Here is a 24,790-nt window from a genome sequence, read left to right on the forward strand (position 1 = left end):
AGAAGGGGGAATAAAGGGATGTAGATTAGTAGCCTTAATTTGGGGATAGTGATAATGAAGGTGTTCTAATGTGAACAGATGTAGTGCATTTTAAAACTTCTCTTTAGGCTCCATCAGACAATTTTTTGCTACAGGAAAGCATCATAATTGGTAAATGTTAATTGGATACCATATTGACAGCTCTCTAAGCTGCAGAATCTTTTACTTCTCTGGCTGAAAAGGTTGCAAATCAAATGAAAGTCAAGTTAATCCCCAGGGCTCTTGGGCAGATTAAGAAGAAGGGTTGGTCTTTGTGCCCCTTCAGCAAGAGGTTAAATTTGCTGACACAGCTGAGAGTTTCAGATCATCCAATCTGTGATTTTGGTTTTATTTGTGGATGTCCATTTTTCCTCCCAGATATGATAGAATTCAGTCCTGAAGGTCACACATTCTCCAATAAAAGTGCTGTTTAAGGCATCTAAACTCGCTGCTGTGGAATTATGATCTCCTGTGACTAATTGATGTTGCAGTGGAATTTGATGGATTAATCCTGATAAATGTGAGCTGATGGAGCTCTGTAACAGAGTGATCAGCTTTGAGATCTGTGTTTCTGTCTGCCTGGTAGTGACTGGCTATTTTCAGTACTGGAGGAGTCCAGGTGCACGTTACCTGCAGGAGATGGAATATTCCAAATTTAAAGTGCGTGCAGATGACAGGAATTGTTTTCAATATTTCTGCCATGTCCTGGTTCCACAGACAGGGCAGCTGCACTAAAAGGGAGAGTTCCATGGGCTAACTTTTCTCCTGCAGTGTGTGAATCCTGCAGGGCTTTGCATTCCTTCCCCTTCTGAAGCCGTGCTGGTGTTTGCTGGAAGAAGGCTGGCTGCACTTCCTGCTGAGCCTGCTGGCATTCCTTGGAGTTCTCCTCCCAAGGAACCCCAATATTTACAGCCTCAGTGTTTCACAGTGCTCTTGCTCCTCTATTTTGGGGAGCTCTGCTCCTTCTTCCCCGCAGCAGCCGCTCGGGGCTTCCTCTGCAATTCATGCACTGCTAATTTAGGAAGGATTTTCCAAGGGCACTGGTGACTTTTTGGGTTTCCCTCTGCATTTTCTTTGCTGCAGGGTCCTTGGGCACTTTGAGAAGCCTCTGTTCCTGGAGCTGTGCAAGCACATGTTCTTTGTGCAGCTGCACGAGGGCGAGTACATCTTCCGTCCCGGGCAGCTGGACAACAGCATCTACGTGGTGCAGGATGGCAAGCTGGAAGTTTGCATCCAAGAAAGTGTAAGAATCAACTGCTCTGCAGTTTTTGAGATAAATCTGTTGGCATAGCCCATAGGCTGGCGTGAATCAGTGAGCATTGATTAGACTTAGGCCTGTGAATCACAGTGATTTGTAAGGGATCACTCCCGGCTCTTGGGGGCCGTGGTATTTATAAATATAAATATAAAGATCAAGGTTTGTAACTCTGGTCACTCGTGTCTCAGATGAGAGGAAAGGACACAGTGCTGCTGGGGCACGTGGAAATATCCTCCCACATGAGTTGCAGAGTTACTGAGGGAGGACAGGGTGCAAGGTGGGCTTGGAAACATTCACTTTTGGGATGGTCATTGTAGAAAGTGGGCGGGCAGAGAGAGCAGGAGACACCAAGCTCACTTCAGAATATTCTAATGGGGGTTACTGGGTTTTAACTGGGAGGTGGAAGAGTCAGATTCACTTTTGGGTAGACAAGGAAAAGAAATGATGGTTTGTTTCATGGGTGAGTCTTAAAATGTTGAGTGCCAGCCCTTGTGATCCTTTCTGCCAAGTTTGATTTTTAATGTTTTTCTTCTTCCTGACTGAACACTGAGTTTAGCTTTAGGTTGTGAACAGGTTTCCAATGGCTGAAAATGCAGGGGACTCATGTTTGGAAATGATACCAAATTTGATGATTTCTGTATATTTTTACACTTTGCTGTTCTTGACGTGAACCCCCTTGATAAAGGAGGCTCCTTCTGCCTCAGAGTGAAGGCAGCTTTTGTTTTGTTGGTGGTTACAAAGCAAAGACAAGCAGGTCCAGCTCCCCCCAGACAAAACTGGCTTTTAGTTTCTTTAAATTTATCCCCTTTTAGAATGGTGGTTTGAAAGCCTGTGGTTGGAATTACCACCTTTCCACCGGAGCAGAGACAAAAACAAGCATCCAAGTCCCAACGGGGAACCTGGAATGGGAGCTGCCCAGAGCATGTGGGAGGATGGGAGCTTTCTGAAACGCTCCCAATTTGCCAAAATGCAGTTGTGAGCCTGCAGTAATGGTGTGTCTGTGCCTGCAGGATGGAACAGAAGTGGTGGTGAAGGAGGTGCTGGCAGGAGACAGTGTCCACAGCCTTCTCAGCATCCTCGATGTCATCACGGTGAGTTCTGGAAGCTGCAGGGTTCCTGCAGTGCTGCTGCATGGCAGAGCCTGGCAGGGGGAGCAGGAGTTGAATATTCCTGGGAAGGACTCAGAATGCAAAATGGTTTTTTGATTAACTCTTCTGCTCCTCCCAGGCCTTCCCGGGTGTGAAGTGAGCTCTGGGGTGTGTAAGGTGGCGGTGGAACTCTGGCTGTTCCTGCTCAGCAGTAGGATTTGGATTATTCCTTTATGTCTGGAAGTCTGAGACAGGGTTTGATTTGCTCAAGGGCACAACTCAAGTCAGGGGCAGGACCAGACTGGGTCCAGAATTCCAGGCTTTTCCACTGTTTCACAGAATCCCAGAATATGCTGAGTTGGAAGGGACACACAAGGACCATCGAGTCCAACCCTCAGCCCTGCACAGGCCCATCCCCAAGGGTCACACCCTGGGCCTGAGAGTTTGATTTGTTGCTTACTGAATTCATTTTTATTTAATCTAATGGAAATAAATCTGACAGGTGCCATTACTGTGATTGTGCTGTGAAAGCAGTGGATGGGTTGATTGATTTTCCTCCATCAGTGGTGCTGGTGACCAGCTGAGGGTTGTGCTCTTTGGCAGGGGACAGGATGAGCTGAATGTTTTGTGGGGGTCATATTTGATGTGCAGATTGGTGGATTTTGTTTCAGTTGGAATTACACTGAGGGTTTTGCTGAGATCATCCCAGCACAGCTCTTTAGGAATACCTGAATGGAAGGTGTTGAATTCCCCATCTTTGATAATACTCAAGCACCAAATGTGCTTTCTTTTGAAGGATTTTAGTAGTTAAGAGGATGAAGATAATCTAATCAGTATTAATGTTTGGCCTTGTATCATATTTCTGTTGTGCTTGGCTGTCTCTGTTCATCAGAAGGTGCCATTAAGTAGTTTAAGGATTGTCTAAAGTGTTCTTTGCCACTTTTAAGTGCAAACATGCATCTATATATCTGTATTTAGAGTTCCCATAAAACCTATCGACAGGGATACAATTTTTTAAGCTTGGTCACACTGCCTTCTGTAGAAAGTAATGGCATTTGAATAATTTGGACTGTACAAGTCCAGTTCTTGCTGTCATATTCATATGAATATATTTCTAAATTCATATTAGTACCTCTCTCCTTGTTACTTCCACCACTAAGTTTTCTTAATGACAATATTCTAAAGAGCAGGGCCATCATATAGGAACATTAATACTAGTCATCTTCTTGCTTTATAAAGAAATATAGGAAAAGAAATCCTTCTTGTATAACAGTGTTTTCTGGCTTTGTTGTTTGTTTTTTTTTTTAAGAGTGTTGCCATTCATTTTTTGTTGTGGTGGGATTTTTTTTGTTTTTTAATTCTCATTCTATGATATCTTTTTCTCTTTCTCATTAGTTATACCACTGGTAAATAAAAAAAATAAAAATGATTGAAAGTGTGTTGAACAGAGTTAGCAGCATGGAGGAGAACATGGAATGAAAAAACCTTGCAGTTTTGGTTTTTTTTGCTAAACTTGTTCTCATTTATTTTTACAACTCTTTTGTTCCTCATTTCCCAGCTTTGTGGGAAATAAAACTGCCTGGTTTATTTCTGTTTTTCCTCTTCCTTATGTCCCTTGCTGACTTTGGGTATGGGAGAAGGATGAAAATGGGCAAGGAGTGAGGAATTTGTCATTCCAAATCAATGCATTAGAACTTCCTGCAGATACCATAACCTTGCACCCACCCCAAGGCTGTGACATGAAGAAAGGGTGTATTCAGAGAGCATTTCAGTTGCCTCATCTAAATTTGTGATTCTTTTGACTGATTTTGTAGCACATGATGTCAGGCTGGGCCCTCACTTAGCTGAGAGGTTTGTGAGAAAGTTGAGGTTGCTGCAAGAGCTCTTGTTGTTGGACCTAAAAGAAAGGTCACCCAAGAGGCACTTTTCTAATTTACTCTTTCAGTTTTAAAGTTGAAAAGTCCCTTTAGATCTGCTAAATACAAAGGTACCAGCTGTGACTTGAGACTTCACTCATTCTGAGAACAGATCAATGCTGATTTCTCCAAGCTTGGAGGAGAAGCTGGAAGCTTTTGAATCCAAGCAGGTGCTTGGAATATATATATATATATATATATATATACCTTTCCTGGTATTGTGGAACAATTCTGAGGTGCAGTCAATCTGACTCTGAACTGATACTGCCCCAAACGTTCAAGAAGTCTCTGAGCTGAGCATTGTTGATGTCCATGAGGTGTTTTCAGCAGCTGAGAGCTCGTGTGTGCAGTCAGAACTTTTCCCTGGACAGGGAATGTTCCTCCTGGGTTAAATGGGACCAGCAGAGATGGCTTGTGGTGCTGATTTCTGGAGCTTTGGGGCTGACTCTTCTTTTGTCCTCTTTATGGAGCTGGTGTTAGGAAAACTGGGAGCAGGAATGAAAAAGAAGAGGCTGTGTGGAATATTGATCAACTGGCAGTGACTGAGGGGGGTGTGAAAGCCAGGATTAAAAGAAACTGAAAAAAACCACTTGGATAAAGGTGAGCCTGCAGGGCTCAGGTCTGTTTAAGTGGCACTGGACAAGATAGATGAGGTTATAAAGAAGAGATTGATTGCTGCAAGAGCTTTGGGTGCAGCAGTGTTGGTGCAGGGAGGAGGGTGTCAGGTGGGAGGGGAGGAAGACAAATCCCAGGCAATGGAAAGAGGGAGAATATGCCAGATTTTTGGGTACAGAAAGGAGGGAGTACCACTGCAGGTGGCAGAATGTAAAGCACCTGTATCTCTTGTAGCATATTTCTCAACCAAATTCATTTGGATTTGGCCATTAGCTGTCATTTGGATTTGGCTGCTGCCTGTAGGTGACATCTCACAGTTCTTGGAACAAGTAAATAGTTACCTGCCCTGAGAACAAAAAGTTCTCTTGAAAAAACCCCGTTTCACTCCTGATTATAACTTAACTGTTCCTGTCATCTCAGTGTGGGATTGCAGAGTAGTATAATTTAAACCTGGTATTCTCCCTGTGCTGCTGATTATTTTGCATCTGAGAGAACTGACAATTACAGAACATTTCCTCCTCGAGCTCCTCTCACAGCTTTTAGCATGTTCCAAACCCATTAGTTGTGGTGTTGGCCCTTTCAGAGCAGAGCTGCTCTCATGCAGGGATATGAAAAAGGCAAAATTATATGCTGAAAACCTGGAGGAATGGGCTGTTCTTGGGAGGAAAAGGCCGCTGCATCATTATCCATTATTATCCCCAGACTGGTTTTCTGACACTCTCAGGACTGGCCTCTCCTCTCACAAGCACAAGAAAAACCCAAACACTTTACTGGGCAGACTGGAGACCACATTACTGCATAAACAGGGCTTATTTGGCTCTGGGGAATCACTGTTGTGGAAGACTATTAAACCTGGTGCTTATTCTTGTCCAGCAATTAAAGATTTACCAGATTTCCTTACTTTTCACTCCATATTTGATGTAGAGATTGGTAGGAAATACAATTGGTGGCAAATTCAGTGATCTATGCACTTAAACCAGACTATCTACATTTTCTATTGCATTTAAGTATAGGAATTCCAAATTAATTCTTTATCTGAAGGCAGACTTTAAACTGGCTTGTAAAAGAGGGTTGTTGCCTTTATTTTTGTTAATTATGATTAATTTCTTTACCTAATGAAAAGAAACTTGAGAAAACTGAGGGCACTGGCAGCTTTGCCCTGTAGGTCAAAGAGATGTTTAAAATTTCCAATCCCTCAGGAACCTGAAAAATCAAAGCTATTAATATCATGCCCAGATTGTATAAAAAGGTCAGCCGAAGTTTCTGTAATTAAGAAATTGGTTCCAATTAATTTAATTTAATTTTAGAACCTCCTTCATGGTGCCTTGCAGACCAGCAGACAGAGCTGCAGCTTTGTTTTCCAGAGTGACTGTCGTGGTGCAGAAAGTCTCTCGTTTGGCTTTGCTGGGTTCTTCAGGCAGGAATTCCTTCCCAGTTATTGTGTGGAGTTGTCTGGTGCCCTGGAAGACCTGGGAGTTGTTTTCTTTATAATCAGCATTTAATGTCTGTGTGTTTAGTGCTTGGGAAAACTTCTTTGCTGCTGTTCAGGAGGGGGAAAGTTGTGAGGTGGCTGTTAAAGCAGAAACTCCATTTCTTCCTTTGCTCCTTCTCTGTGCTGTAAAAAGGCTCATTTTATCATAGAAATATTGGGTATTTGATGTATTAATTAATTAATGAGTTATAGATGTTATTTCCAGCATTACATTTTAGAAGGGGTGTTGTCTGGAGGTTTTTTGTCCAAGTGTTTGGCAATAGATTTTTGTTTAAAATCTCTTGTGATTCAAGGGGAAAAATCCTGAACCAGAGGCTTACCTTCCAGGCTAAAAAAAAAAAAAATCTCTCTATTCTGCCCACTTGCGGTTTTATTTTTCATTGGTTTGTTAATTCTCAATCTGTTCTTAGAGCAAGATGTTCCAGACCCACTTTGTCTTAAGTAAAGAGAAGCTGTTTGGCTTTGTCACATGGAATATTTCATAGATATATATAAAGATATATATATGTATCTTGAAACACAAGAAGTCTGCCTGGTTTTTCTCTCAGTCCATTATGTATGTGATTACTGTACAGTTTTGTTGTATTTTGTACTGATTTTGTGAGTCTGGGGTTGTTTTTGCAGCAAATATAGCTTGGCTGTCAGTACAAATAATAAAATCAACAAAGCCTCTGTTCTCTTCAGCTGGAATTTGAAATGCTTCTGGAGCCTGGCTCTGTCTGTAACGACTGTGACAGAGCTGACAGACCCTGAACCTGATCCATCTCCTTGTAGCTCTTATTTCTCTGCCTCTGTTTAATTCTGATGGAGCTGCTGGCCTGAGCTGGCTCTCATTACTCCACCCGTGGGTCATGGAGCACGAGCTGAAGCCTTTCTGTGGTCAGGTCATGTCTGCCAAACATACAGAGCAGCAAAGCAGGAATTTGGGAAGGTTGGGGTTGGAGAATCGGGGGGTTAATCTTGTGTCTCTGGAACTTTCCATCAGGGCCACCCTGCTCCGTACAAAACTGTCTCAGCCCGAGCAGCCACTCCATCCACCATTCTGAGACTTCCAGCAAGTGCCTTCCAGGATGTGTTCCAAAAATACCCTGAAACTCTGGTGAGAGTGGTGCAGGTAGGTAGAAGCGAGGGGGAAGGGGGAATCACTCTTATTCTGAAGTTACAAGGAAGACATTCAGAGGCTCAGCAGGTTCATCGTCCTTTGGCAGGCAGGGAACTGCTCAGTGCAGCTTCTTCTCAAGATTTGGAATATCATAGAATCATAGAACAGATTGGGTTGGAAAAGACCTCCAAGATCATCAAGTCCAACCCCTGATCCAACTCTAATTACTATATCATGGCACTAAGGGCCATGTCCAATCTCTTTTTAAAAACTTCCAGGGATGGTGAATCCACCACCTCTCTGGGCAGGCCATTCCAATGCCTGATCACCCTCTCTGTAAAGAATTTCTTCCTAACATCTAACCTAAACCTCCCCTGGCAGAGCTTGAGCCCATGTCCCCTTGTCCTGTTGTTGGTTGCCTGGGATATCCTGCTATTCCTCTGGTTGTTAAAGCCCTAGACTTAATAATTCCAGCATTATCACATACAGGAAGAAATAATTTATGTATATGTATCTCCATTAATTGAATTTCTGCCTGTGGTAGCCTCTTTAATCAGCCTGACCTGCACTGTCAGGTCCTTGGGGAGAAGGTGCTGGCGTGGGCTCTGCATCTTGGTGAGCACCAACAGTGCTTTAGAATGGCTTAGAATCATGAACAGGCATTCACATGGTCTGAAATAGGACTGTTGGACCCTTAGAAGCTGTTTGGTGAGGGGTGATGCTTTGGAAAATTCACAAAACTCAGATGGATGTGTGAATTTTCCACTTCAGAAGTGTCTGGCAGCACCCGAGGAAAGAGTTGTGCTTTGGGTTAGCTTAAAATTCACCTTCCCCTGCTTTGCAGGAGCTCAGAGTGCTCTCAGGTGAGCACTGAAGTTTAGCTTGTCCCTCCTGCAGGTGGGAGGTGCTGCAAGGATCAGGAATTAGGGAATCCAGTTTGCCTCATCCCTCAGGTGTAACAGCCAAAGTGTGCAGTGTCTGATGAGTCACTCTGGGCTGTCCTTTTGTTTTACTATCACTGCTAAATCTTTTTGTCCTTGCAAAGTGTTCTGGTATCTGGGTGATTTATGAGTGACACCTGAACCTCCTGGTTGAGGAGAACAGATCATTAACACCAACTTAATTTACTCTGGGAGAGCTGGTGCAAAAGGGAGGATGGCTTAGGAGTGGGAATTGTCTGGCAGGGCAGAGGAAGGTCGGGTGGCACTGCTGTTCTGGGTTAGGTTTGAGTGCTTGTGGAGCAGTGGCTCAGGTTCTGAATGGGGAAAGATGGATTAATTTCTTTAATGAGAGGGGAAAATCAGAAGCAAAAACTTTTATTTCGAGGGACCTCTATTATTGGTGTTTACAGAAAGCAAAAAGCATTTGGTGTTTGGGAGTGAGGCTTTGGATTCTTGTGCCATCAAATGATTGTGAAGTCATTGTAAATCACTTGACTCTGTCTCAGTTTATCAACTGCTGAAAAGGAATTTCATCTTGGGGTACAGTCTGTGTTTTATAAAGAGCTTTCAGGTGCTGTGGTACATGATTGTATCTAAATGCCAGAACAAGTGTGGGAGAATGCTAAATCCCTTCCTGGTGCTTCTCCTTTGCAGATCATCATGGTGAGGCTGCAGAGGGTGACATTCCTGGCACTGCACAACTACCTGGGTCTGACCACCGAGCTCTTCAGCTGTGTGAGTCTGGGGGCTGTCCCTCAGCTCTGACAGGGCACAGGGAGGTTCTCCTTCTTCCAGAAGGTCATAAAAAGCAAATGCTACCTCTTAAATTCCTAATGGCAGTACTTGAGGAGTGAGGTACTTGTACAACCAGCCCATAAAACCCAGCCCACGCCTGGGGAATTGTTGGGGAAGCTTCCACGTCCGAAGTGCATCGCTCCAAAGTGATGGATGTGCTCTGCTCTCTGCTCCAGCAGTCCTGACGTTTGTTAATGGCTCCTGGTCACCTCCACCTCTAGCAGTGTGAGAAAATGCTGTCCCTGTGGTGGCAGAGGGTCAGGCTCTGCCCGAACAAGTTGCATTTCTTTGGAAAGGAGGCCGTGCAGCAGTGGGGGAAGATGCTGGGAAATTCTTCTGACTTCAGCAAAACAGTGCTTGATCCCTTTAGCCATGATTAGTGCTTAGTCTTGTACCAGGTAGTGCTCAGTGCCTGTAGCAGTGATTAACATGTACCAGCAGATGTTCTGAGAACAAAGACTTTGTTGGAGCAAAGACAGTGAGAAAAGTACAATGTGGTTTGACCACATAGTTGAGATACTTTCAGGAAATATCTTTAGGATATCTGGGACCACAGAAGGAAAGTTTGGGGAATGGGGTGTTCCCCAAGTGACAGAGACCCTCAAAACACCCCTACTCATATCCAGAGAAGTTCACAGAAGTAGTTAGCATATGTGTATGTGTCCTGGAGATGTAATGGATGTGTAGTGATTATGTATTCATTTCACATCTATAATCTGGTCTGTTTGGTTGCTGGGTGTGCATTTGAGGAGGAGAGATCCCCCATGCACCCAGTGCTGTAAATAATGTCTGATATAATTTAAAATAATGGCTTTTTAACCCAACAAACTGGTTGGAGAGATTATTTTCCCTTTTTTTGTGACAAGGCCAGGGAATACCTAAACAAAGGGGCCAGTTTTGAGTGCCCAGCCCCTGATGGGATGGATGAGGGAGCTGGTGGATCCCATGACAAGTCACCCCTGGTGGTCTTTGATTGATCACCACAAGTGGGAGCAGACCCTGAGGGTCAGAGCAGGCTGCAGGCCTGTGGGACAGGAGTGAGTGTGTGGTTTACCTTTCTTTCTCCCCTTGCTCCCTGCAGCAGAGCCAGGCCATCCCACTGGTGTCCGTGACCAGTGTCACAGCTGGAGGAAGCACCAGCAAAGCAGGGAAAAGACCAGTGTCCAGTGCATTGGAGGAGGATCGTGGGGAGAAGTTTGAAAGATCTGGGGAAGGACTGGAAATGGGTAATGGTTCTGGAAACCCGGAGCAGCTTTTGTGACCTTCTTTAATTGTCGTGCTAATCACACAATCCCAGAACGGTTTGGGTTGGGAGGGCCCTTAAAGCCCATCCCTTCCCACCCCCTGCCATGGGCAGGGACACCTTCCACTGGTCCAGGTGGTTCCAACCCCAAATCCAACCTGGCTTTGGACACTTCAGAGATCCAGGGGCAGCCACAGCTTCTCTGGGCAACCTGTGCCAGGGCCTCCCCACCCTCCCAGGGAAGAATTCCTTCCCAATAGTCCATCTAACCCTGCCCTCCTTCAGCTTAAAGCCGTTCCCCCTTGTCCTATTGGTTTGATTGACCATTGATATCACTGCTATTGATCAGAGGATTTTTATTTTATTAATTAGCAATTGCCTTAGATGAATTTCAGTTTTGAAGCCTTTGAATGGCCCTTAGCTCCAAAGGGAAATTAGTACTGTCTTGTTAATTATATTGAGGGATGAGGGGGAGGAGGGAAAAAGTGACTCCTACTTTTAAATGCATAGGAGGAGCTGGGAAAATTGTGCACTCTAGATACCAGCAGAAAAATTGCTGGATATGTGTCTTATCAGGCTAAAATGTCAGTACTGAAGGTAAACCCAGGAAAACAGAGTTGAATTTTGCCTCTGCACCTGGAAAAAACCACCCCTTAATTAAATGAAAACCGGAAAACAGGTTTAAACAATGTTTAACATTAATGTTTCAAAACTTTTAACACAGTGGGTAGTGAGAGGTTCTTGCTGGCAGTGAAACTTATTTTATTTGAGGTTGCCTTGCTTTTACATTTGTGTAATTTTTGTCTCTAAATTCCAGATATGCTGAAGGTTTCTGGTGCAGAAAACTCAGAGCATATTTTCAGGAGAAGCCTTTCATCACCTCCCTATGCAGGGTCTGCAGAGGCTTCTAGTAAGTAGTGCTTGGCAAAATTGTGGGGAATGTATAATTTATCTAATCATTTGGGGGGAAACCACATGATCTCTGGAGTGCTGGGGTAGACAATCTTCCTGTTTATGGTAGATAATCATCTTGCAGACTTGTTTATGGTAGATAATCATTTTGCAGTAGTGCTGCTTCCTAACTCATTTTTCAGAAATTTATTTAGTGAGTAACAAGTGGACTATTATCCAAGAGAGCATTCCCTTGCTGTCATTATTAACAATGGGGAACATGCAGTAATTTGGCTACCAAGGCCTGCAAATGAAGAGCTTTATTAATTGGTATAACTGAAACAAAGTGAGTTATGATGATATGCCATCATCTTTCATACCAAAGATGACACACGATTCTTGCTTGGCTGATTGTCCCAAAAAGCACATTACACATGGCTTTGCTGCTTTTAGGGGAATTTTTTTTTTTTTTTGAGTGGATAATAAAGGTGATTGATCACTGGAGGCTGTGAGGAGACGTTTATGAGGCAGAGCTGGTTTGATGCTGCAGTATCAGTATTTAGGGCAATTTCAGTCATCTCCACTGTAGGCATCTTCCTCTGGGCCAGGTGTTTAGGACAGCTTTGTGTTCCAAGGTGTGGAAACTGGACCTGTGGGAATCCCAGATCTGTCTGTGTGAGCTGAGTGCCAGACTGACCCTTGGGAGGGAGTTGGGAGGTCATGCTTGGATACTGTTAACAGAGAACACATAAAAGGTTTCATCAGGGCAATAAAGGTGCCCTGGGTGCTTTGGAAGATACTTTTGTTGCTCACCTTGGCTATTAAATGGCTTAAAAGATAAGAACATTTCGTGAGGGGTTAAAGAGTCTGGAGACAAGGAGAAAGGAGGGGCACAGGCTGGGGGAGCAAACAGTGCTGAGGGCTCTGCCCAGGGCAGGGTTTGTGTCAATTGTTGCTATCCCATTAGGCTGGGGGTGTGCAGAAAGGAGAGGAAGGAGGAGTTCCTTAATTTTTAGCACTGGAGGCCTGATTTGTTTCCTCTTCAGTTCCTGCTGGGCAAATGTAGAGGGTCCCACTTGGATTTTTCCATAGCTTCCATGTCCAGAGGGATGGATGTGATGGAGAAAGTAGGATTTTTGGCTACTGGTCAGTACCTCATCTTTTTGAACCAGGGAAAAAAAATCCCCTGACTTGAAAGGGGGCTTGGCTTGATTTTCCTGTGTGTGAGGTTGTTTTGCACTATGCAATAAATAACATACAGCAGACTTGATTCAGTGGTGAATTAGGTAATGCCCTGCACACAGGGCAGTTCAGTGAGCTCTGCCTGTGCAGCCCTGTGACTCTTGTGAGGGACAGTCCTTGCATGTTCTTTGGAGCTGGATCCCTGCAATCCTCTCCGTGGATATGTCCATTTGTCCTTCCTTTCTCCTGTTGGGTGTCCAAGAGTTGTGTCAATGTACACTGACCTTAGCAGAGGGAGAAAATTAATTTTTACTGACAGAAGGAGCATATCTAATTGGATAATTATGATTTGCCTCAGTTAACAGAGCTGATTTCTGCTCCCTGCACCGAGGGTACTGTTTAGTTTGCACAGAAAGTGTGGTGATGTCTGTAATGAAAAGATCAAGATCTTGCTTCAGATTCCAATCCACTGCCTTACAGTGTGTTCAGGCTCCATGGAATATCGATTATGTTTATTACTGACTCAGAGAGGAGAGAACTGCCTGTATTAGAATAATGCAGGTGCTGTTATCTCAGCATCTCCCTGATCTGCTTGGCTCATTAGAATTAACAAAAAACTGCTAAAAATTCCTTTGGGGGAAAACACTTTTGCCTCAGTTGCTCCTGGGCTTGGGGTCTAATTTGTTCTTCTGGTTTTTGTGCAGTCCTCTAACTTGAAGCATGGCAGTTGTGTAGATGAGGGAATAGGATCCTGCCAACTCAGGCTACTCTGCTTTGTAAGGGTGCTAACCCTTTGTGGAGAAAGATGGAATTAATTCATGTGAAGCATCTGCTGGACAGAGGGAATTAGAAGAAGGAAGTAAATCAGCAAGGCCGTTTATATGATAAATTCGCCCATTTACTGTTCCTGGAAGTGTGTCTTCCAGCTTTTATTTTAAGGTTAAATAGTTCTTTTATTGGTTTGTTTGTTGTTTTTTGTTTCTCAAGAGCTGAGAGAAGCTGCTCTTCCCCTCCAAGCCCAAAGCCCTGGGGGAGTGAGGGCCCACCCACCACGGGCAGGGCAGGTAGATCAGTGAGTGAGTGCTTGGCAGGGAAGAGGCTCTGGAATGCTGCCAGGTGCCTTTGTTTTTGCAGTGACTTCCATCCCAGCAGTGTGTGGGATACCAGCAGGCACATGTTCCTCACACAGGATCACATTCCACTCCTGTTTCCCACTGCCTTCTGTTCCTTTGACTCAACAGTTGCAGCTGAAGCTCGTTCTGCCGGATCCTTTCCCACTCCCGTTTGAGCAGCAAGACAGTTTAATTAATCACTGTGTGGGCAGCTCATCTCTACGACTGAGATGAAGATTCTGCTTTGAATAGAAGTCTAGTAGACATAAGCTTTCATTCTTAGAATGCCTCCTCGTCCTCCTCTCCCTGGGTTTTTAACGTGCACAGGATGCTCTCCGTGCCCACGTGCCCATTATGGGATTATTTGGGTTTTACTTGAGAGGTGTGTGTTTAGATTGGAAAGGCACTTGGTGTGTTGGGGCTCAGCAATTGCTGATGCTGGCATTTGGGGGTCAAGGTGACTGACAGGGAGGCAGATCAGCCCATAGGGAGCTGCTAGTTCTGCTGCCCCAGCTTTTTTGTTTATAGCTGATTTAGGGTCTTTAACGCCACAGTGAAATGAAATTCAGTTAATAAAATCAACAGCTGTTTTGCTAGTTTATTTGTTTGTTTGGTTTTTTTTTCTGATTTTATGGCTTGTAAGTTCTGCTGATAACAATCTTTGGGTCAGCTTGTTTGGTTCCTTGTTTGGAGGCTGATCATTAAAGGATGTTGTTACGACCCTAGTGGCACATGTGGATTTCCTACATGCAAAGATTGGTTCACATTTGCACATCACAGAATTGTTAAGGCTGGAAAAAACCCCTCCAAGCTCACCAAGTCCAACCATGTTCACCACTCACCCATGTCCTCAAGTGCCACCTCCACACGGTTTTTGATCACTCCCAGGGATTGTGACTCCACCACTGCCCTGGGCAGCTGTGCCAGTGCTTTACAACCTTTCCCTGGAAAGATTTTTCCTGATATCTAATCTAAACTTCCCCTGGCACAACTGGAGGCCGTTTCCTCAAGATGGCATGGAAGAGTACTCTGAGCTAGGGGGAGGTAGGAGTCAAACCCCTACAGAAATAAAAGATTTATGGTTTTAAAATTAAATTTATAGACAGCTCTTCGTGGAGGGGTGATATTTTCACATGACCATATATCACAAGTTTGTAAATAAAAGGCAGCTCCATGTTTCCAGAAGCCAACTTCCCAAAGCTCTGGGCAACACTCGAGTGTGTGTGTGCAGAGAGGGGGAGATTGGGAAGGAAAATAAAAATTTGAGCCCTCTCAGAATTCATTAGGTAACAAAAATTACCAGTCAGGAAAGACAATTGGTTTTCCTAAAGGCCCAGCCTACTGCTGAGCAGCAATTTGTATTTATAAAAACAAAAGTATAAGAACAATGACAGAAGAGAAAAGGCATAAGGGAGAAAATAGTCTTATTTTGGAAATATATTGAGTATGGAAATATGATGGAAATTATTATAGGTTTATTTGCTGACGGAAATTGCAATTTCTGAATGACTCTTAAACTCATCTGTAAATCCTCAGACTGATGTGGGGGAATCCTGCTCAAGGTATTTAATTAAATAAGAGTTTCCTCATTATGTTTGGATTATTGATTAGCTCGGAGAAGTTCCTGGAAGGTGGATGAGACAGCCAAGGAGCTAATGCAATTAAGCTGTATTAAATTGGGAAATAAGGAATACAGGCTGTAGTGACTTCAAATTCATGAATCAAATAAATTCCCTGGAAGGGAATTTCTTATGGAACTCTCAGCACCACAGTTTGGACAAGTTGTAGAAAGGAGAAATGCTTTATATATAGAGACTTTTAACAAAGTTGCTGATCATAATATTCTTCCCTGTGAAAGTTCTTGCAATTTATTGGGTACAGAAGAATTTCTTTTCTTTGCTGGATAAAAGGTTAATGAGAATCATTTCCTGAAAACAACAAGGAAATTCTGTTTGGTGGATTTGCCTCTTCCTGAAAGTCATCAGATGTGAATGGCTCTGTTTGGTCTACCCCAAAATGATGATTGTACTCTGTAAAATAATGGGTGTGGGAATTTTGGACGTGATCTACGAGTGAGTTCAGATGACAAGATGCAAAGTTCCCATCAGATCCGGGTCAAAGGGAATCAATGAGAATATGAAGACGCCTCTTGCTAAAGTTGCTCCACTCTGAGTGTTTTCTGCTGTTTCTGAGGAACTGTAATAAAGGAGGTGCTTAACCCAAGATTTCCACCTTGTTTTCAGGTAATTCCAGCGGTGCCAAGTCTGACATGGACATGGCCTACGAGAGGGCCCGGGTTCACCTGGTCCCAGAGGACGCTGCTGGCAGCCCCGGGACGGCCAAGGTGGGTCTGCCTGATCCTCTGGGAGTCCAGCCTGTCCCTTGCCTTCTACATCATTATTCTTGGAGTGATTCCAGTGTTGTCTTCCTTTGAAACACTGCCCTTGCAACTCTGCAGGGGTTGGGATGTTTGGTCTTCCACAGTCAGACTGGTTTGGGTTGGAAGGGACCTTAAAGCTCGTCTGGTTCCACCCCCTGCCATGGGTAGGGACACCTTCTGCTAGCCCAGGTTGCTCCAATCCCAAATCCAACCTGGCCTTGAATGTTTTTTTTATATTATTTTTTAACTTATAGTTGTTTCAGTAGATTTTGGTGACTGTTAAAGCTTTTTAGTGCAGATCTTGAAACTCTGTGGAGCTTCCCTTGGCCAGCAGTGTGAAAACATCACTGCAGCTTCTTGATTTTAGGTGTTGCCTTCACCTCACTCCTGAAATGCATCATTTGGAAAGGTGGATTTGTCAGAACATGCTTTTTTTGTGATTGGTACTTTGCAGCAAGGAATTAAAAACTCATATCAGCCTGTGAACTTCCTGGAGGTTTCCAGTCGCTGTTTATAAACCTGTTTTTCTTTTTTGAGGTCTGATTTTTACAAATGCTGACCTGGAAGTCAAGAGCACAAAAATGCCCTTGAATTACGAAGCTGCAGACTAAACATTGAAGTGAAATTGTTGCTCGCTGTGACCTTGACAGACGTTTTTTCTTCTCCTCCATCTTTGTGTTGGTGAAGTTTTAGTTCCATCAAGCTGCCCTGTTTCTGAAAAGTCTCTTATTCTTCCCTTTCACAAGCTGTGATGAGTAACTTTGTTTGACTCGAGCGTCAGAAGAAAACACAGGGATAATGAAGTTAGCAAGCTGTTGCTTTTTTGGAAACCTAGATTTCTTTTATGCAGACCACCACTTGTGGTGGGTAGAGAACACTTGATGTGGCACATTTTGGCTGGGTGAGTGCCAGTTATAACTTTTAAATGATCCTTATTGTGTGTTTCTGCTCTTTGCAGTCCATCCTGAAGAAGACTGTGACGGTGACAGAGACTCCTTCAGCAGTTTTCCATTACAGTGCTGTGCAGGACTCCTGTAACACCAAACATGTTGATGCCGTGGTTGAAGCAGCAAAGAAGGACCTCTCAACCCTGATGAAGCTCGATGTAAGTCATTGCAGGGAGAACTGGCTTTGTTTTCGCTTTTCGTCTCACTCTGCCCGGAACTAAAAAGTAAATTGTCTCCCCAGTACTGTAGAGGAGCTGAATGTTTTATTCAATAGTTGCTGAAGTTATTAGAAGGGCTGAAGTAAATTTGAATTATTCTGCCACTTGAACAGACCACGCTGGAATGCAGTGCATGAATCTTCTCTCACTGTGTGCAGATTTAGCCCTGTGAGCAGCAAATGTGCAATTTCTGCCACCTTCTAATTCTGTGCTCTCACATACAGAGTGTGAAGAAGTTATGTAAAGGCATTCAGGTGATTGCTGAATCCATTAATGCTCTTGGCACAGCATCCAAGTGCTTGTTTGGGTTTTGGAGTGGAGTCTCTGTGCTTGGCAGTGGCACTGGGAGCATTTCCCAGCTGGGTCCTGTGCCTGGTGACCTCCCAGTCACCCCTGAGCTCAGCCCCTGCTGAGCCCCTTCGTGTTGGAAGAAGGGATGAAAGCGATTGTTTCCATCATTCCTGTGATTCCAGCTGCATTCCATTATGGAGCTGTAGCTGTTCATGCAGATGATCAGACAATTTGGGAAAACTGTGCGTGTGTCTCAGTCAGTCACAGCCATCCCTGGTTTGTCCCAGCCTGTCCTGCAGTAACTCTGCTGGTGCTGCCAGGGGCTGGGCACAGCTGCTGCACCCCCTCCTCTGCTTCCAGACCTGTCACCAAACTGCACTTGGTAGGACTCTAAAAGGTTTTACTTTTGGATTTTGACATTCCCTCCCGATTTCCAAATGATTCCCCCTGTGATTTCAAAATCCCTGTCAGGGCTCTCAGCTCCCCTTGGGAGGCTCGAGGCTCCCCATGGTCTGATCTAAGGTCTGTCTGCAGGAGACTCGCCTGTCTTATGGTAATTTTCAGGCATTTATATCCTCATGAAAGGCTACAGACTTATCTTAGAAGAAATCTTTGTTACAGATGGAGTGAACTAGGACTAGGTACCTTCATCTGTTCTGCTCAGCTTCCTGTTCTGGATAGAACTATCAGATAATGAGCAGAAATCCCGAGATCACTGAAGTGATTACGGCACTTATTTTTTTTTTTTTTTTAAGGTCTAGAATAAATTTCTCAGTAATTAACAAGTAGCAGTTTAGAGATGAAGTTAATTGCAACAGTATCCTTGAAATGCAGCACCTAATAGGCAGTGTTTGTAAGGTGGAGATCTAACTAACAATGAAACAAGGTAGGATTTTCAAACTTTGGGATTACAGCAAGTTAGTTTTTCTCAAGCAAATTAGAATCTGATGGGATGTTGTCAAATACCAGGGATCTCATTGAAAGTTTAATTTTTTTTCCAGACAGGATAGTAAAAGTTCTTTTACAGGCAGTGGAAGAGAAGTCTTGCTGTGTGCAAAATATTTGTGTTCAACACTGCTTACATAAAAGATGAAAATGAATTCTGTAAGCTGGCCTGGTAAAAAATGAGATCTTTTATTTCTCAGCTGGCTGGAAGCATTTTAAATTGTCATTTTGCAGAGCAGCCAACCAGAGTGAATCAAATAAAGATGTTTTGGTGACAGATGGTGGTAGGTTTGGGGGTATTTTGGTTGTTGGGTTATTTTCATGATACTTTGAGAGGGGATAACTGACTGTAGGAGAGAGGCATGGTTGTTTTGAATGGCCTTCAGGTATCTGACTTCAGAATTAAAATTTTCTTTTTTTTTTTTCTTTTGTTTTAAATAACTTTAATTCCTTGGATCTGTCATGAATGGTTTTCAATGTCATACAATTTTTACATGGTTTAAGCTTTGTCTGCAGTTCTGATATGACATTAAGCAGCATTGCAGGGCATCTCTTCTGTGTGAGATATAAGGGAATTTCCTTTGCCAAATAAGTTATTTGTCCCAGTTAATTACTAGGTTTGCTTATTGTTTATAAGTGGTTTGTATTTTCACTTTTGCATCATAAGCCCTCCTGGTTTGTTATCCAAAAATAACACTTGTTATATTTGTTACTGTAATTTATACTGTTACCTGATTTGTGAAGTTTCCTGCTGCAACCATTTGTTACAGTAATGCAAAGAAAGGCACTTGCTGGGAAATGGAGTTTGTTGTTTTCCTAAAAGCTGGTGGCTGGAGGAGGCAGGAGGGGACCAGTGCAGAGTAACTTCCACCAACCCTGTGCAGTGCTGAATTTGGGCTTGCTGGGCTCACCCATTCAAGAGAGAGGGACTGCACAGGATGGATCTTGTTTGTCAGCTCTTTTATTGCTTAATGGGGTGGTAATGGCAGAGAAAAGAGCATATCAAGGTCTACTTGGAGGTCAGTGAGGCTCTTCTCATGCCTGAGGCAGAATCAAATATTGCTAAGTCATTTCTGGCAGGTTTTTGGCTCAGCTGTACTTAAAGATCTCCAGTGATGAGGCTTCACAGTTCACTGTGCAATCTATTCCAACACTTCAGTAGTCTTAGACACGAAGAACATCTTTGCAATAATTTTTGTTAGACCCAGTGCAGTCCCAAAATCCTGTTGGTAAGTAGAGCTCATGAGGGAGCTCGTATTCCCTTCCTGAGGGGTGCTCTCAGAGTTACAACTTTGTCTTTAAGAATAGGTAATACTGTACAACCATAAATACATAAACAGAGGAAAAAAAAATTATAGAAATTAGTTGAGTTGCTGTTGCTGAACTGAAATATTTTGACAGGTGCTTGTCAGGTTCTCTGCACTGGGTATGTTCCCATGAAACAGATGGGCTTCAATAAAACTATCTTTTGATGAAAATATGTTCTTTTTATCAGCAGTAGGTGTGAAGAATAATTGTGATTATTTCACTTGCTCTATTTTCTTTCAACCCAAAAATCCAAACCTGGCAGAACAATTACGAGTGTGGAGTGTTTACATCTCTGCTCCGCTGGTTTCCTGCTGCAATGAGGTTAATGACTGTGGGCAGGTTCTGCTCTGCTCTTGGGCTGAGTTGGTTCTTCCTGTGAGTGCAGCTCTTTCTGCCTCTGTGGCCAAGCCCTGTGCACAGGTAAATACACAGAGAAGCTGAGGGAGCCAGGACTGCCCTGTCAGGCTTCAGCAGAACACAAGAATCCACAACTGAGCCTTGTTTTCTGCCCAAGCCCCTTCAGGTGGTGATATCAGGTAAAATGCTGAACTTCTGAAGATTTATAAGAAGGCTGGAGAGGGACTTTGGACAAGGGCAGGGTTAGATATTAGGAAGAAATTATAAGCATGGTGAGGCCCTGGCACAGGTTGCCCAGAGAAGCTGTGGCTGCCCCATCCCTGGGAGTGTCCAAGGCCAGGTTGGATTTGGGGTTGGAGCAACCTGGGATAGTGGAAGGTGTCCCTGCCCATGGCAGGGGGGGTGGAACCAGATGAGCTTTAAGGTCCCTTCCAACCCAAACCAGCCTGGGATTCTGATAAAGAAGTTCACCTTCCCTAAACCTGGATTAACTGGGAATTACTTATGCACTCAGGTGCCACTTATGGTGGTGACTGGCTTTGGAGCTGGAAGGGAATCCTTGGATCCAGTGCTGTGCTCAGCCAGCTCAGCTCAGCTCCTTGCCATTCCAAGGGGATGGGATTGAGTCCAAACTGAGGGTGGCCTTTGGAATAACTCTCTGTCCCATGTGCTCTTCAGTTGGGAGGGAAATTCCAGCTCTTTTGTGCAACCCATGTGTGCCCGAACACAGGAATTCACGACCTTGAGGAAGCTTTTGTTCCACAGTGTGTGAAAATCTGCTCCACACATACAGCACAGCTGAGCTGTGTGTTCAGGGAAAGGCTGGGATAAAGCAAGGGTTGCATCTTCTTGTCCAGTTCCTCCATGATTTACAAAGTCTCCTCTAGTTTCACCTTCCTGTTGGAAGTAACTTCATATTTTGTGATTTTCATGCCAGTTGATACAGGTCTCTTCATTACAGATCCTTAAAAGAGTCTGAGGGAAAAACTGACAAATAGAAAATCCTTAACAATCCAAGTTTGATCAACTGAAATGGATCAAACCTTTTTCTTCTGGAAGAAATTTCTCTTGGGTAGAGGAATACAAAAATAAGTGCCATGTTTTAAAGAGAATCAAACGCTTATAACGCTGTCTTTAGTAACTTAAGTAGTTATTCTTATTTGCTTCATTTGGATGCTTCCTCACATTCTTGGATCTTCACCTGTGCACAGAGCAGTAAATTGTGCCTCCCACCCCCTCTTTCTCCAGAATCCCGCGCTGTTGAACGGCAAAGTGACGCTGCATCAGGTCACTGCTGGCACCGTGCTGTCGAGGCAGGGGGACCAGGTGAGTCAGCACCACCTGAACCTGCATCTGCCCGGGTTTCTGCCCTCCTCCGTGAAGTATTTATACACATTGGTGGTGATAAATTAAAAATTCCCACCCGACCCCTCCCAAGCCGTCACTTCTCGAGGTGGAGCAGCCCCAGCTCTCAGCCTTCCTACACGCTCCTTCCCACAGGGCCAGAGTGGGAATGAGGTGTCTGTGTGCTGTCAGCACTGATGCACCTCATGAGAAGGGGTGCAATATCCCACCTGTCCTTCCCCAGGAGCTGTGGAGACTGGGAAGCCTTTTCTCATGCCCTGCACCGAGGGCTTTTGGGGATGTCACTCAGCTGCAGTAAAGTATTTCTGCCCCCCACAGCCCCCAATGTCAATCCAGTGTTGCTTGTTTGTAGCAAAGTGTATTTAGGGTATAACCAGCTTTATTTATAATAACACTGTGTAAATAAAGAAGTTTATGCAAAGCAGATGAGAGGCAGCTTCAGTTCCAGCACTGCTGGGTTCTGCTCTGCTGACCTCTGTTGCCCCTCATCCTGCTGCTGTGGCTCCCCATTATCTCCTCCACTCCCAATCCTGTTGTTATGCCTTGAGATCTTTCAGATGCAGCCTTCATTTTTCATAACCACCCGAAGAGAAACACATTTTTCAATATTGTGGCTGCTTAATTTTAAATATTCATGACCAGCTTTTAATAATTCACTATCGTGTCTTATTTTATCACCTAATTGTTCAAAAAGCCATAGGGAGCTTTCTGAAAAAAACAGATCGGTCGTGATAGTGCTGTCAATGTGATAATTGCTTTTAAAATCTTGTGGGGATTTTATTGAGCTCTTTTTTTTTTTTTTTTGTTTCCATTTGCTGCAGGATGTTAATGTTTGCTTTGTGGTCTCGGGGATGCTCCATGTGTACCAGAGGAAGATTGACTCTGAGGAGGACACTTGTCTCTTCATAACCCACCCTGGGGAGCTCGTGGGCCAGCTCGCCGTCCTCACTGGGGAGCCACTGATCTTCACCATCAAGGCCAACAGAGACTGCAGCTTCCTGTCCATTTCCAAGTCCCATTTCTATGAGTGAGTTCTGCCATTAAAACATGTCTTGATTTTTTTTTTTTTTAAATTTTTTTATGTCCCTTTTGAACGAAGGAGCAGGGCAGTGACTGCCCCCCTGTGCTGAGCACTGGTGAGGCCAAACCTCAAATCCTGGGGGCAGTTCTGGGCTCCTCATGACAGGAGAGACATTGAGGGGCTGGAGCGTGTCCAGGGAAGGGAATGGAGCTGGGAAGGGGCTGGAGCAGCAGGAGGGGCTGAGGGAGCTGGGGGGGCTCAGCCTGGAGAAAAGGAGGCTCAGGGGGAACCTTCTGGCTCTGCAACTCCCTGACAGGAGGGGGGAGCTGGGGAGGGTCGGGCTCTGCTCCCAGGGAACAGGGACAGGAGGAGAGGGAATGGCCTCAAGTTGCACCAGGGAAGGTTTAGGTTGCATATTAGGGAAAATTTCTTCATGGAATGGGTAGTTGGGCACTGGCATGGGCTGCCCAGGGCAGGGGTGGAGTCCCCATCCCTGGAAGCGTTCAAAAATGTGTAGATGTGGCACTTTGTGATATGATTTACTGGGCATGGAGGTATTCAGTGAAAGGTTGGACTGGATGATCCTGGAGGTCTTTTCCAACCTGGATGATTCCATGACTCTGAACGTGTGTGGGGGGTAGTGCTGCTACAGCACATCCCACAGCAAACCACACAGCTTACAGGAGGGGTTTATCCATCTGTCAGGTGGCTTTATCTCCAGCAGGAGGAGAACATGGGAGTATTAAACGGTGACATCTCCTTTGTTGAAGGTCTACAGAGCACTTAACCCATTAGGGTGGGAATTATGACTCAGGATTCATATACTTCACAATCCAAGTAAGAGGGTCTGGCCAAAGCCTGGGCTTTGCTGGGTTAAGTGCTGCTTTGTCAGGCCATTTCTCTTGGATTCGTTATTTCTTTTTGCTGGAAAACTTTCCCAGTTCTATTTCCTAACACAGCCCAGGCTGTTGGGTGTGTTATGAGTGATTGGTCTGGGTGTAATTGTGGGGTGTCAATGCTCTCTAATAGAATAGATCAACCAGGAATGCCCCAGTGCAAGACAGGTTCCTTCCTGGACCTTGGAAGCAGCACATAACTTTGGGTTTCAATGCTTAAAGAGGGGTATAGGTATTTCTTAATTAAAAACTCAATATGATGACTGTGGTTAGCCTTGTTGCCAATAATAATGATTAAAGCCCTTGATTTATTCCACGTTCTTATTGTTTAGAGTTACTATTATTTCACACACGCAATTTGTCCTAAATACCTTATTTCCTTTCCTAAACTTCTTTTTCAGCTTCTGCTGGAATGTGCCATCATTCCTGAGTTATATGTAGGACTTTTTGGGGTGGTTGTTCTTTCTAGGCCACTGTTATGTTGTATATTCCTACATACTTCTCGCTTCTTAAATAATTCTGGTTGTTTGTATTCCTAATCAACTCTTCCCCAGAATCTTACTGTGGGATTTTGGTTTTCCCACCTCAGGCAAGAGGCTGTTACTGTGGAATGAACGTGCTGTGCTCAGCATGTGCTTGGAGCTGCGTTTTTCCCAGTCTGTGGGGTGGATGTCAACTCTGTGGCCTAATTTCTGATGGATGCTTCCCACTTGTGCCATTCCATGCAATATCAGCCTATTCTTCTAAATGTCTGCTTTTTCTGTCTGTCTCTTGCTGCTGTTGTTTTCCTACTTGTTCCTGACTTGAAATTTCATTATTTTGTCCCAGCCAAGTGGGCAGATTCCACCTTTTCCATCCTCTGTTTCTTTGTTTGTTTTGATAGTGCAGGGCTGGGTTATTTCTCTCCTTTGCTGAAGCTCATTTTCCTGAGTTTTCTCTCACAAGAACGGAGAGAGAATGTTTATTCCATCTTTTTGCTTCTGTTAACCCCTCACCACTCAGTGCTCAAGACCCCATTAGAGCATCACCTCTGCATCATTTCTGGGGTCTTTACAAATCTTTTTTTTTTCTTTTTCCTCCTTTCAAGTCTGTTACCTGTTCTCTGCATTTTACAAGCTCTTTGATATTCCAGTGTTTCATCTTCACAATTTGTCCTGAACCCCAGATACTTTATGGCACTTCTGACTCCTGTGCCCATATTTAGGTGTCGTTGGAGAAAGGCTTTGAAAAGCATCGTGTTGGTTCATTTTGGCTTTGAACTCTCTGGGAAAGAAACACTTGTTGATAAAACTGGATAGAAGTTTTATTTTCCACTTTTATGCCAGGTTCTGTGCTCGTAGCCCCACAGTGTTTGGCTTTCTCCTTTGCTTGGAATCTCACAGGAGTTATTTTTTATTATTTGTTTATAT

The 24,790-nt window shown here is 44.1% G+C and overlaps 1 protein-coding gene across 1 annotated transcript in view; it reads left to right on the plus strand.

Annotated features, from left to right (window-relative positions):
- PNPLA7 (patatin like phospholipase domain containing 7) overlaps positions 1-24,790 on the plus strand; it is a 127,538-nt gene that overhangs the window by 8,326 nt on the left and 94,422 nt on the right. The window contains exons 8-17 of the mRNA XM_050319757.1: positions 1,102-1,261; positions 2,287-2,367; positions 7,373-7,501; positions 9,085-9,165; positions 10,307-10,451; positions 11,286-11,378; positions 15,897-15,997; positions 16,992-17,138; positions 21,348-21,425; positions 22,286-22,491. Of these exons, the coding sequence (XP_050175714.1) occupies positions 1,102-1,261; positions 2,287-2,367; positions 7,373-7,501; positions 9,085-9,165; positions 10,307-10,451; positions 11,286-11,378; positions 15,897-15,997; positions 16,992-17,138; positions 21,348-21,425; positions 22,286-22,491 (1,221 nt within the window). The remainder of the gene's footprint in view (positions 1-1,101; positions 1,262-2,286; positions 2,368-7,372; positions 7,502-9,084; positions 9,166-10,306; positions 10,452-11,285; positions 11,379-15,896; positions 15,998-16,991; positions 17,139-21,347; positions 21,426-22,285; positions 22,492-24,790) is intronic.

This window comes from Myiozetetes cayanensis, unplaced genomic scaffold (assembly GCF_022539395.1).
Source record: "Myiozetetes cayanensis isolate MyiCay16 unplaced genomic scaffold, myiCay2020 scf23, whole genome shotgun sequence".
Taxonomy (NCBI): Eukaryota; Metazoa; Chordata; class Aves; order Passeriformes; family Tyrannidae; genus Myiozetetes; species Myiozetetes cayanensis.